This window comes from Chamaea fasciata, unplaced genomic scaffold (assembly GCF_029207755.1).
Source record: "Chamaea fasciata isolate MVZ Bird 193981 ecotype frontalis unplaced genomic scaffold, bChaFas1.0.hap1 SCAF_5, whole genome shotgun sequence".
In the NCBI taxonomy this organism is placed as follows: Eukaryota; Metazoa; Chordata; class Aves; order Passeriformes; family Sylviidae; genus Chamaea; species Chamaea fasciata.
The window spans coordinates 10,575,539-10,588,710 of NW_027094090.1; the positions used below are offsets into that span (position 1 = coordinate 10,575,539).

The 13,172-nt window shown below is 38.8% G+C and overlaps 1 protein-coding gene across 2 annotated transcripts in view; it reads left to right on the forward strand.

The window, feature by feature from the left end:
• The window catches only part of SEMA3C (semaphorin 3C), a 117,502-nt gene that overhangs the window by 85,193 nt on the left and 19,137 nt on the right, over positions 1-13,172 (forward strand). For both annotated transcript variants that reach the window (XM_066182789.1, XM_066182790.1), the window contains 2 exons: positions 946-1,090; positions 5,830-6,052. In XM_066182789.1, the coding sequence (XP_066038886.1) occupies positions 946-1,090; positions 5,830-6,052 (368 nt within the window). The remainder of the gene's footprint in view (positions 1-945; positions 1,091-5,829; positions 6,053-13,172) is intronic.

Here is a 13,172-nt window from a genome sequence, read left to right on the forward strand (position 1 = left end):
TTTCTGGAGTGTTTTTTCCTCTTCAATTGAAAACAGTTACTTGGATTATCTTCATCCTGCTGTTAACACCAGGCAGATTTTAGACTGTCTGGAGTTTCCTCTTTTTAAAAATAAATATCGCAAACCTTGCATGCAGTGAGAGGAAAAATGAGGGAGTTAATTCACTGTAGTCAGCCTTAGCATCAGTCTGGAAAGTTTTCCCCTTGTGCCCTTCATCATCACGGGGCGATAAAGAGCATTCAGGGCTTGTGCTACCTGGACCCGTGACTGAATCTAGAGCACTGGGAAAAATATTCCCTTTTCTTAGGCAAATCCCTGAGTTCCCTTCAGAAAGCTTCTAACTTGGGTCTTCCTGAGACCAGTTTTATGGGCAGATTTGAGGGCTGTATAGGAGTAATTCCTTTACAGCCGCATCATGTCCTCATTTTTTGCAAAAAAGCTGGAAACTGATTATAATAATCCAGCTGGTTGTCATTGCTCTGGATGTTTTGATTAATATTTGAGCCATCCATTTTAGGAAGCTCATGGAGGTCTTGTGGTTAATATACTGGTAGGGAGCTCTGGAAACCTGTGCTGAGATTGGCAGTACAAAGTTTATAGAACTCCTGCCTCACTGAAGTCAGCAATATTTTTGCCATTGATTTAACTGGAGCCAGATTATATTTCTTCTATATTTAGCATTAGGAAATTTTGTTTCACCAGTAGGATAGTGCCTGTCTCTCTCTTTTTTCAGTTCACTGTTCAGAAAGGTGCTAAGTCTCAAGAAGTAGTGGTGCATATTGGGCAGCTAGATAAGTTGATTTTTATGTTTTATATCCATATAAAAGCAATAAATCATATAAAATATTATGTTAGAGATATCTTTCATCATTGGACCATGCAAAAATAAGGAAAGGCTATAAAAGAGTTGGTAGATTGCAATGCTAACTCCCTCTTGTCTTCCAGCTCCATATTTAAAGGCTCAGCCGTTTGTGTGTATCATCTGTCTGACATCCAGACTGTGTTTAATGGACCATTTGCACACAAGGAGGGCCCAAACCACCAGCTGATTCCATATCAGGGCAGAATTCCATACCCGCGACCTGGCACCGTAAGTACAAAGATGTTTATTCAATCTTGCCAATTGCTTGTCTTTGTTTAATGCATAAATAAATATTGTTTATTCCAGGAGAAACGTCTGTATGTGACTGTGACAGTTACAATTCAGAACTGTTTTATTTGCTTTTCAGTTGCCTGCAAATCACGTAGAGTCTGGAAATCTTCTGGAAAGAATTAAAAGTCATGCAAAATATTATTCGTTTTTTCTCTTTCTGCTTCAGAGGTGATAAGAATTAGTTCATTAGGTGGTAGTCTTCTTGTTTGCATGTGCATTTCTGTTTTGCGGGTACATTTGAGCAAAATGTGGCTAAATAAAACAGGCATGCAAAGACAGCATTGTTAGTGTGTTCCACAGCCTGGATCCAAATGGTCTGTAAGTCTGTCTTCTGTATGAATTTTCTTTACTTCTCCAGAGTCTTGCACCTCTACTCAGATGATTAGGAGATGAAGTAGCAGATCAGAGAACAAGGTTTCTGGGACTTGTCACTTGACTGTCATACCCTGCCAGGTTTTGAATCTTAGAAGAGAGGCATAGAAATAGATGCATTTTCTTGTCATTCAGTTCACTGTAGTCTTCTTCGTAAGAATGCTTTTTGTGTGCCTTGCTTTCAGGACTTTCTTTCACTGTATCAGGGGTAGTAATAATCATCCAATAAATTCTGTACACAGTTAGGGCTAGCTCTGTTTCCAAGTTGTGTAAAAATATCTCATTAAATATTTTAAGCAAAACTATTATTTCTTCTTACTTTTCAACTTCATGACATACAAAAATTGATGTTAATGTACTTTTTTCTTTATTTATTTACTTACTTATTTTAACTATTCTTAATTTTTATTTAGCAGAAATGTGAAATCTAGTATTTCAAGCTTTAATGAAGAATGTATGAACTTTCTCTAGAATCATCTCTGAATCCATATTTGCTAACTGAATATGGTGCTGTGGGTGTGTGTTGACTCCTATGAAGTTTTACAATTTCTCAAGTATCAGAACTAAGTAAGCATGCAGAGAAGCATAAACTATCTCTCAAACAAAGCAGTTCCTCTTCTTTAAATTAATACTTTGTTGCTTTTCCATTAATAGTGGGAAATTAAATTTTATTTTAATTTTGCCAGTCCCTGTGAGAACCTTTAACCATATCACTATTTCATCCTGACTTGTCTTTATGCTGCAAAATCTTGTTCTTTTTCTCTCTTTCTCTCTCATACATGGAATATCTCAGATACATGGAATAGCTGTCTCTCCCTGTTCACACAATTCTTCATGACATTTTAGTGCAGTTGTTCTTGGCTATAAGTTAGGACTTTACATTCCCAGATCTCTAGAACTAACTAATCAATACCTGACATTCCACTAAGGTCTAATGCAAACATTATTCTTCCCTTGCAATTAATTCATGCTGCTCTAATCTCATGAGTTCACTGAGGCTTTAAAAAAAAGACCCGTTTAAACAGGAGGTTTCACGCTCTTGTGATTGGTCACATTTCAAAGTTTCTTGCTGCTTCAGTGTATTTTGTTTGTATGTGTTTCCTCAACCACTACCATGTTTTTCTTGGTTCATCTCATGGAGGCTTCTGAGGTATTCCAGATGGGCCTAAAGAAATTGGGCAACACAACAGAATGGGGAAAAAAATCAGATTTGGATTTAACATGGTGACAGAAATTATCTACACTTTCCAGATATGCCGATGAGCTCTGAATTTGAATAAATTCTTCGATCATAGCTCACAGAGATTCCTTTAGTTGACCCTTGCTGGTTTTTGGATCACTGGATTTTGTGGGGTTCTTCATGACTCAGCCACAACACAGTATCCCTAAGTCATATTTTCTAAGATTGAATTTCTTTTGCTTTGCTTATTTTTTCACTGCCAAAAAAATTCCACTTTTCAGTGCATGCCACAAACTTTATTTTTCACTTGTATCAAAGCATCTGCGAAAATCAGAACATGGGGATATTTTGCTTCTCAGAATTTGTGCTCAAAGAGTTAATGTGATTAGCCATGTTTGCTGTCTGTGGGGCTTGATTTTCTCTTCTCTGGAATGTACTTTTTTTTTGTAACTTCTGGGATGCTGGACTAGACAGGGATGCCTTTTTATATGACATGGAAAATCCTACTTTGCAGTTGCCTAAAGAGATATTCATACTAAACCTCTGGATAAAAATGAAAGTTCATCATGTTGCAGTACACTGGATAAACAATGGAAAGGCTTCAGTGTAGCTTCAGTAGGATTAAATAAAGCAATGCGTTCTTTTGGCCATGATCAACTCAGCAGTGTTTGGCTGGCCTTCACTAAATACCAATGGTTTCTTATTTCTCCACAAGCAAAACTTACTTATGGAAAAAAAAATACATAATTGGCAGCTTGCTACTAAACTCAGTGATGTTTGAGGGTAGTTTCCATTTTTCAGAGTTTACAGAAATAGTTTTTGTACCTACAGCATATTGGGGAATATGCTGTAGATTAAAGAATTCTTATAATTGAGTGTGAACATAAAACTGTGTAGACAAGTTTTTGAATGAACTGTGAAGGATGACCATTCAATTCCTCCAGGAAAGGGAGAGCTTGTAAGTTTCTTCAGTATCATCTTTTGGTTGTCATTCATTTAGCAAAAGAATTAATTGGTTTAAGATGTTTGTTCAGGCTTTGCTCAGAACAGTGATATAATGTAAGTTTTTAGGGTCATGCTGGTGTGAATCATAGCGCAGACATTTTTGCAAGAAATCACAGACAAAAGTCTTATGACTCCAAGTCAATAATGGAAGGGTTGAAACTATCAGAGAAAGACTTATTTGAGCTATGTGAGACAGGAAAGTTTAAGTTGAACTGTTTGTGAAACAGAATCCCTCTTGAAAGGAACTGGGGTCTGGCAGAACACTACCAAGTAGAATAATCTTGCTAATGATGAATGCAGTTCTTTTTTAAGCATTTGTTGCTAATCTTAACAGATAGTTCCATACATTTTCTGTAATGTGGATGAATATGCCAGAAAGGGTGGAGCAAGCAAGATAGTAAAAATTCAACTTTGTGAGCAATCTTATAGCATTAACATATAGCATCATTTCTAATGAGAGCCAAAACAAAACTCTTAGGATAAATATGAGCCCAGAAAAATAAATTGTCAGGGATGTCAGATGAGAGAAACAACCCACGTCTGAGCTGAGTTCTGGTTCTTCTTCCTGGAGGGGACTGATGCCAGAGCAGTTTCTTTTGAAGAATTCCTACCAGAGCTGTTCTACTTTGTATAACTAATTAACTTCTAATTGAGCCAGAAGATGACTCTAAAACCTGTGATTAGGCTGAAGTCCCCTCTCTGCTTATTTCCTGGTATGTTCAATGAATAGTTTATTGGATGCACAATATGGAACAGCTTTTAGCAGTGAGGGTAGAACAGGCACTCCTGCCTGTGGTTATGGGGATGCCCTGGGAGGTGAAGACCCAAATTCTAACATTGCATCTCATCAGGTAGGTTGGACACATGACTCACATATCCCCAGACAGTTTCCAAGTCTCTCAGAATATGATTCATTTTATGTAATTTTAGCCATCTAAAAGCAGGGTGTTTAGTCTGAATTACTGACTACAGAGGAAACCTAAGAATAAGTGCCTGACTTTAAGAGAGTAGAAGTCAGGTGAGGTAAATCTCTCCCTAAGCTACTGGCTATTTTGTGTCTGTGGTTTTGACCAGAAATTCCATCCTAGATGTAAGAATGGCCCTCATCAAAGTTAAACAAATTTCCATCAAGTGCTTTTTATTGAACAAATCATTTTCCAATTGGAAAAATACTGCACTGAAACACTTCTGAACATCTCCAGTACTCTGGGGAGAGTTTCACAGCTCAGAAATACAGTAAGGGGTAAAAATGAAAGCTCAGGAGCAGCAATAAGAATAAGATAGTGAGGTAGTGGTAGCTGAAAAAAAAAATATCAAGTAAACTAACACAGGTACATTGAGAATTTTGTACCATTTACTGACATAGCTCTGATTTCTTCACAGTTTCCATTTAGTTCCGAACTCAGTAGAGCTGAGTTTTCTAAGATGGCTTTTATTTTCTCATGAGGCCCAGAATGCCTCAGGGACGATTATTTGGATGGTTCTTCATTATATTTAAAGAAGCATCCAAAGTATTCAGGGACTTCAGTTACTTCTAAGGCATAGGGAAAAGTATAGACAACCTTTTCAGTTATAAATAAGTTGTTATAGGACTCCCTCATCAACTCCATATTATTGTTCTTTCAAATGAAGATGAGTCACAGGCCCTTTCATCATCTTATAATCAACATAATGACAAAAGGGATATTGGCCAAATTACAATTAACTGTCAGATTTTGTCTTCTGCTTTTGTACTAATTCTGTAAAAAATCAGATGCAAAAGTTTGCTATCTTCCCATACCAATCTCTTGGATTTTTTTTTTTTTTCTCAACAGGCAGTTTAGAAGCATAAAACATGTAGAAATAGGTTCAGAAGTACAGATCTTTGCCATCAAGCTGGATTTTGAAAGTGCAGAAATACATTTTGGTTTGTTTTATCAGAAGTGATGGGAGTTCAAAGTGTCGCTATTTAATGCTTCATTCCGCTTACTGGAATGTAGTAAGTTTGGCCCAAGTCTGACGTGCTTTTTTAGGAATTTTCTTTGTCAACTCTCTTTTTATATTTGTAGATGATCTGGAGTTGAAACCTCTCTGAAAGGTGGTCAATACTGTTCATCATTACTGCGCATGTTTCTTACAGTGTCCGGGGGGAGCCTTCACACCCAATGTGCGGACAACCAAAGAGTTTCCAGATGATGTTGTGACCTTCATTAGGAATCACCCTTTGATGTTTAATCCCATTTACCCCATACACAAGAGGCCTTTAATCATCCGGATAGGGGCTGACTACAAGTATACAAAGATTGCTGTGGATCGAGTGAATGCTGCTGATGGAAGATACCACGTCTTGTTTCTTGGAACAGGTAAGACAAACTTCACAGCATTCATTTTCCTCTGCTGCAATGGAATCTGCAGTCAACTCTCATTTTTACAATTTACAGCTTTCAGAAGTATTTGTTTAAATGTTTGCAATCTACAGAAATGTTACAGAAATCCATGAATTATGTTCTCTTTCTGTGCATTTTTCTATTTACTATAGACATCAATTATGTGCAAGAGATAAAATGTACTGATCTTAATTTTGAGACAAAAAGCAACACCAGTGTATATTTTATTGGATCTAAATTATAATACTTCTCTTGTATGCGGTTTATCTGCAGTATGATTCCACATTAGATTTTGATGATCTGTACGGCAAGAAAAAAAACCCAAAATCTAGCTTACAATATTTTTATACTCTCATAATCATTATTTAATATATGCTGTGTAAGCTACTTCTGAAGAAAAGCACAATCTGATCAAAATGTTACAAAGGCAGAAACAACTTCTCCAGAAAACAGTTGATGTATGGAAGTACTTAGCAGAGAAAAAGAAACAGTTGGTTGGAGTCCTAGCAGTAATGGACACAGAGAACTTGATCCAAGTATTCTAAAATAATTTCTGTCTAATATAACCTATATTCTCTTTTTATTTACATCAAATTTGAATCTGGTGTTATGCGTCTGAAGTCTGCAGGGAACAGGTTAAGTGGTTCTTGTACTGATCAATTTTGATTTTTTAAGTACTCTGATATGAGTCACACCCTTTAGATTGAAGCAGACAAGTGAGTAGGGTGGTACTCTGACTAGACCCTAGGACTCCCTAACATCTGAAACTCATACTGGTTTAACAGGGCATTAGAGGTCGATAGGAACAAAGGCTAATCTTTTTTACTTCCTTTTACTTTCAAGTAGAACAAAGGTGAAGAACTCTAGGAGAACAAATATATCTCTGAACATCAGAAAATGATTACAGAGATGGCTTGCATTGCTTTTATGGTTCACATATTATTGGGGTCCTGATTGTTTTCTGCTTGTAGAATAACCATGTCTGCCAACAAACTCCCATGGGGCTGGGAATAACCATCTTGTTATAATAGATTTAGGAAGTGGGTGCTAAAAAATCTCTTAAGAATGTCAGGCTTCTATGGCGAAAGGATTAAAAGTAATTCTCTACACTCTTCTTAGAAAAACCTATCAAACTACCAAAATCAGCAGAGTGCCTGTGTGCCAAAGGAGGCCAACTGCACACTGTGCTGTGTGTGCAGAAGTGTATCCAGCAAACAGGTTGATGGAAAGGGTTTTTTCCCTGTATTTGGCTCCTGTTGGGAGTACTATCCCCAGCTGTCGGCTCACCAGTACATGAAAACATTGACCTAATGGAGCAAGATAGTTGAAGGACTGTATGATATGATGTATGAGAAAAAGCTGAGAAAATGGGTTTATTCAGAGAAAGCTAAGGGGAGACCCTAATGCAGTTGACAACTGTCAAATGGGTGGGTATAACTACCTAGTGGGAAAATAGCAGATGGGCACTCTCCTCAAGGTGCTCAGTGCTCAGTGAGGGATTTCACACAAGCTGCAATGCGGGACAGTGCTATTAGATATAAAGGAAAAAGGTTTTGCCATTAACATGATCAAACAGTAGAAAAAGGATCCAGAGAGGTTATGAATTCTCCATCTTCAGAGACTCAAAAGATTCAAACCCCAACAAACATAGCATTGAGCAGCCTGCTCTGATAGGATTTGCTTTGAGTGTGGGACTGCACCAGATGTCTTCTACAGGCTACAGGTTTCTGCAGTTAAGTGGAAGGAAAACAAAACCACTTCATTTATGTGAGGTTATGGATGGAGAAAATGAGAAGGGCTAAAGCCCAACAAGAACTCAATCTGGCTACTGCTGTAAAGGGCAATAAAAATGTTTCTATAAATACATTAGCAGCAAAAAGTGAGTTAAGGAGAATTTCCATCCTTTACTGGAAACAGTAAAAAGACTGAAGGTCTTAGTGCTAGTGGCAAGACTAGTTCAGCAGACTCCCAGCCCCTGTTTGGAAGACAGGAATAAGGAGCAGAATGAAGCCTCCATAATCCAAGAAGAAATGGTCAGTGACCTACTACACCCCTTAAACACACACAGCTCCTTGGGGCTGGATGAGATCCACTCAAGGATACTGTGGGAGCTGGCAGAGTGCTCACCAAGCCACTTTCCCTCATTTAGCAGCAGTCCTGCTAACTGAGGATGACCCAGCTGATGGGAAGTCGTGTGATGCCCATCCACAAGAAGGACCAGAAGGAGGATGTGGGGAACTACAAACCTGTCAGTAAGACCTCAGGGCTGAAGAAGGTTTTGGAGCAGATCATCTTGAGTGTCATCACATGGTGTGTGCAGTATAACCAGGGATCAGACCCAGCCAGCAGGGGTTTGTGAAAGGCAGATCATGCTTGACCAGCCTGAGCTCCTTCTATACCAGGTGACTCAGACAGTGTGTGAGGAAAAGGCTCTGGGTGTTGTCTACCTGGACTTTAGTAAAGCCTTTGACACCATTTCCCACAGCATTCTCTTGGAGAAACCAGCTGATCCTGGCCTGGATGGGAGCACTGTTCCCTGGGGATAAAACTAGCTGGACAGCTAGGCCCAGAGAGTGGAGGGGAATGGTTACATCCAGCTGGTGGCTGGTCCAACTGGTGTTCCTTTAGATCTTTCCCAACCTAAGTGATTCTATGATTCCATGTTTTTCCACCAAACCTTTACCAAGTCTCCATCTGATGTAGAGTGACTGCTTAGTATATGATAAGGCATAGTCAGGGTAATGAAGTATTCAAAGAATTTCATAAGTTTTTGATCTGAGTATTTTTTTCCTGGCAGGAAGTTGATAAATGAGTTTTAAGGTATTCTTGATTATCTCCTGTTTGCAGCTGTTGGAAACTACTAAATTCACCTAATTAGGACAGGGCTTTTACAAGGCGGCTTCTCCCTGCCTCCCCCTTTCCCTCTCCCCACCACTTACATAAGCTCACATTTTATGGTAGTTTAATTAATGCAGATACAATTTTTGACTTTGTGACCTGTTAGGATATTTCTTCTCTTTTCCTGCAGAAGTCTTCTTCTCCTATAGAAGTGTTGATAGAGAGCATCCCTACTCTTATTACACAACTGCTCAAGAAAACTTGGTAAAAGAGAAGTTTTACTTTACTGTTAGTTTTCTTCTTTGACAAATCACTATTTTAGTCAAAGGAATAGATTGGTAGGCTAGTGCAGATCTTTCAAATAAACATTTTTTTTTTCAGTGTATAGTGGTGCCATTGTTTTAAAATGCTCTGTAAGCATCTCATGTTATGTGGAGGCAAATTCTACTAAAGCTTAGTGGAAAAGATTGAGACATAAGACCATATAGATTGTCAATGTAGCAATGATAGTTAAAGCTGGAAAACTATTGAAAAGCTGAAATCCCCTTGAAATCACAGTTTGATAGTAAGCATTTTTCTCTGCAAGAGGTAAATATAGGTAATTTCATTTTATCCTTTGATCATCTGGCTGGTTTTAGGTGGTCAGTGTGGCCTCATACACACACATGAGCTGCTAAAAACATAAATGTTCCTCAGGTTATTCTTATGTTAATCCTCCTCTGTATCAGCACAGGACCCATTATGGATCAAATACAAAAAAGTGCAGTTCTTGATACTTTATATTCATTGCTTTATCTTCTTCATTACACTGGAGACAAGGATCATTTTCTTCTTTCTAGTGAGATGGAGGGCAGGCATTATTCTTCCTGAGTAGGGCATAGGACATTAATACCTTCCAAGGTCTTCCTCCAAAGAAATTGCTGCAATGTAAGTTACTGCACTTCTCAGCCCTTTCAAATAAAAGTGATCAGGTTTCAGCCACTGAGAGGAGAAACTTGTTTTCTTTATTCTCTGCTTTCTGTGAGACTCAGGAGGATTTGATAGAGATATTAAGTGTCAAAAGGAATGCAGAGGGGATTTGCTTTGGTGTCAGTTCATCCCAGCAAATGCAAAAACCACATTGTATAGGAGAATTTCATGTGATAATTTCCTTGAGAGCCTGGAGCCCCTCAGACTGAGACAATGGGACTTGACACCTGGTGACAATTACACTCAGCTCAAATGATAAGTTACTGCTGCTGAACTGAGATGTTGCCAGCCATGTCTGTCACTGTCAGTGACCTGTCTCATGCTTGAAATCAGAGTGTTTTATGTCTTGCCAGATGCAAAGCACACAAAATGTTTAGCTTTTCCTCTCTTCCTCTATAGCCTTAGTAATAAATCACTTCCTGAATTCAAGTGAAGAATAACAGAAGTACAGAGCTCCAACAACCCCAGTGGTTTTCATCATGTAGCCATGGCACAGGAGGGTATAGGCAACTCTACAATTTTTTCACCTTGGTGTGAACTAAATGTAATGTTTCCTTTGCTGCCCCAGACAGAAGTGCTGTGCTCACAGGGGCTGGTCCATAGCCAGAGTTAATGCACTGCTTTTCTCCCTTGCTTACCTGCATAGCAAACAAAATAAATCCCAGTGACAGACATTGTTCTTGTGGAATTCCATGCTTTTCAAATGGTTGCAATCTCCTGCTTTTTCCTATGTTTGTAAACATGAAGACTTGTAAAGCACTTAACAAAACTTGCTGGTTTTGTTAGGTCTCCCCTAAGGGATCTCTTCACCCCTGTCTGGCATGAGCTGACTTGGTCTAAGGAGCAAGTCTGGACTGGTAGAGAGCAGTGCTGCAAGAGAAGAGTGCTGTCTACCTACCCTGTCTTCCCAAACAGAAACCCAAGAGATAACTTACTTGGAAAGAATATAATCACTCATTTGCATATCTGACTTAGAGCCATGTTTGATGGTATGTTTTTTCCCTGTGCTATGAGAAATAACACATTCAGTTTAAGAATTTGGGATTAGAGTTCTGTTTCAATAATCCATTTCTGTGATGGGGCAGGACCCAGTCACAGAAGTCACCCTAGAGTTGTACTGTAATTTGTTTACTCATTTCATTTATATCTGAAGAACATAAGCTTTCAGTATTTTGCGTTCATCCTTTGGTAGATTGTTTTCTATCTGAGTTTTAACACAGCAGTGAAACACCCTGGAAACGTATTTGTGGGATTAATGTTCATTTATTAAGCGTGCCACCTACTGCTTGGAGCAGGACAGCCTTTGGTCAAAGTACATACAGATTGCACAACCAAAAGATTATTCACGGGGTTTTTCATTGCTCCTGGTGTTACGAAAATATTTAAATGTCTGGGTCAAACTTGGGTACATTAAACAGCTATGGGCACAAATGGGATTTTTTAGCTCCTTGCTATCAAGATATGATATGTTTTTCTGGAAAGAGATCTAAGTGACTGTCATAAAAAGGCACTACAGGCTTCAGTGTGGCTTATTGAGATGATTAATGTCAGCCACATGCATCTGATGTGGCGTGAGGCTGATCGATGTTTCTCATTATCTTTTCTTCTCTGCTGAAACATTTGTTTTCAAAGTCTGGATGCATTAAGTGCCTCCAGAGCATAAGTTTGTAGTACTCATTTTCATGGTTTTGTGTGATGGCTGTCTTTTTGGAAAACTAACCCTTGCTGACAACAGTAGCCTCCAGTAATGCAATAGCCAAATCATCTATAGATTCTAACACAGAGATAATCTGGTCAAAAGAGCAGGCTTGCTTCCCATAGTTTTCCTAGCTGCAGCTTCGTGACTGTGAGCTTGGGAAGATGATGTTGCACAACAGTGGCACAACAGGCATCAGACACAATTTCCTTCTTCCTCTTGGTCACAGTGCCTGAGTCATTCATAACCTTTCATTGACCTGTTCATCCAAAGCTTTTTCACAGACTTTTAAGATGATATGTAAGTTAAGAGGGTGTACCTCCACCTGCTTCATTTCCCTGGTTCAGCTTTTATTCAAACAAGCTCACACTGTCTCAAAAGATTGACTGAGTGGGGGCTGTACAAAAACTTTGCCTTTAAGTGTGAGCATTTGTATCTGTCATTTTGTTCTTTGATGAAGCTTGAATTTCATGAAGTTTCACAGAAATATTATCAGCTGGAAAAAAATTACCCCCATTTGACGGGTGAGTGAACTAAACACAGAGAGGTTAGTGGCCATGGTGGGAGCTCTGAGTTACAGCAGACACAGAGCGTGGGATCGTGGCTGTCAGCCCTGCCTGCTAACCTGCCACCCTCTCAGGTGCTCTGCTGAGCCTCAAAAGAGGCTGTTTTCTCAAACAGACAGATTTCAAACATTCTATAAACTTTTTGCTTTCTTTTTTCTTTGTAATGTTATTTGAATGCATCAGGATCAACTCAGATAAGAGACCAGAAATAATTAGCTGCCATTAGGCTGACAGGTAAAACATGGAGAAAAAGTATTTAGAGGGTCCCCAGCAGTGTCAGACACATCCAGGGGTGGGGATTACTGAGGGAAGCCTCTCAAAACTCATGTCAGAGTAGACGTTGGTGCCTTTTGCAGTCATTTTTTTACGATGTGGAAAATTTGGGGGGTATATTTGTAGTTCTGTTTATCCATGTGATGTGGCTCAGGGGTAAATGGGTCCTGGCTCTCTTTGAGGCTCACATTACTGACAGCTGCAGTGTTCAGTTAGAACTGGGGAAATAAAAACTAATCAAAATTCAGAGAATGAGTTTTATACTTCTGATTCAGCCAAAAACCTCTGTGTTTTTGATGTTTGTTCATTAAGCTTTGCTTTTTCCATTGCCCATGGTCAGGCAGTCCAGGAATTAATGTAATCAGGCAGTCTTAACTGGTATTGATGAAGCTTAGCTGATTAATATCAGTCCAGAATCATGCCTTGAATTTCAAGAAATATTATTTTAATTACGACGATGATGATTTGCCTCCTATGCTTCCATTCCATCCATTCATTTTATTGGAATGCCTTCCTTCTTCATTTATTTCCCACTCTGAATACATTCTACACTTTTTTTTTTTTTTTTTTTTTTTTTTTTTTTTAGCCTGCACTTTCCTCCCTTGCTCTTCCGTTTCTCAGTCCTCTCAGAGGGAATATGATCTCAGTGTGATTGTCTTTAATGTCAAGCTGGGACACCTGCATTTGTTAAGTAGGTTTGAAGTGGAAAAGCCTTTTGAGTCACTCCTGTCCTCTTGCTGTCAGTTTGAGAGAG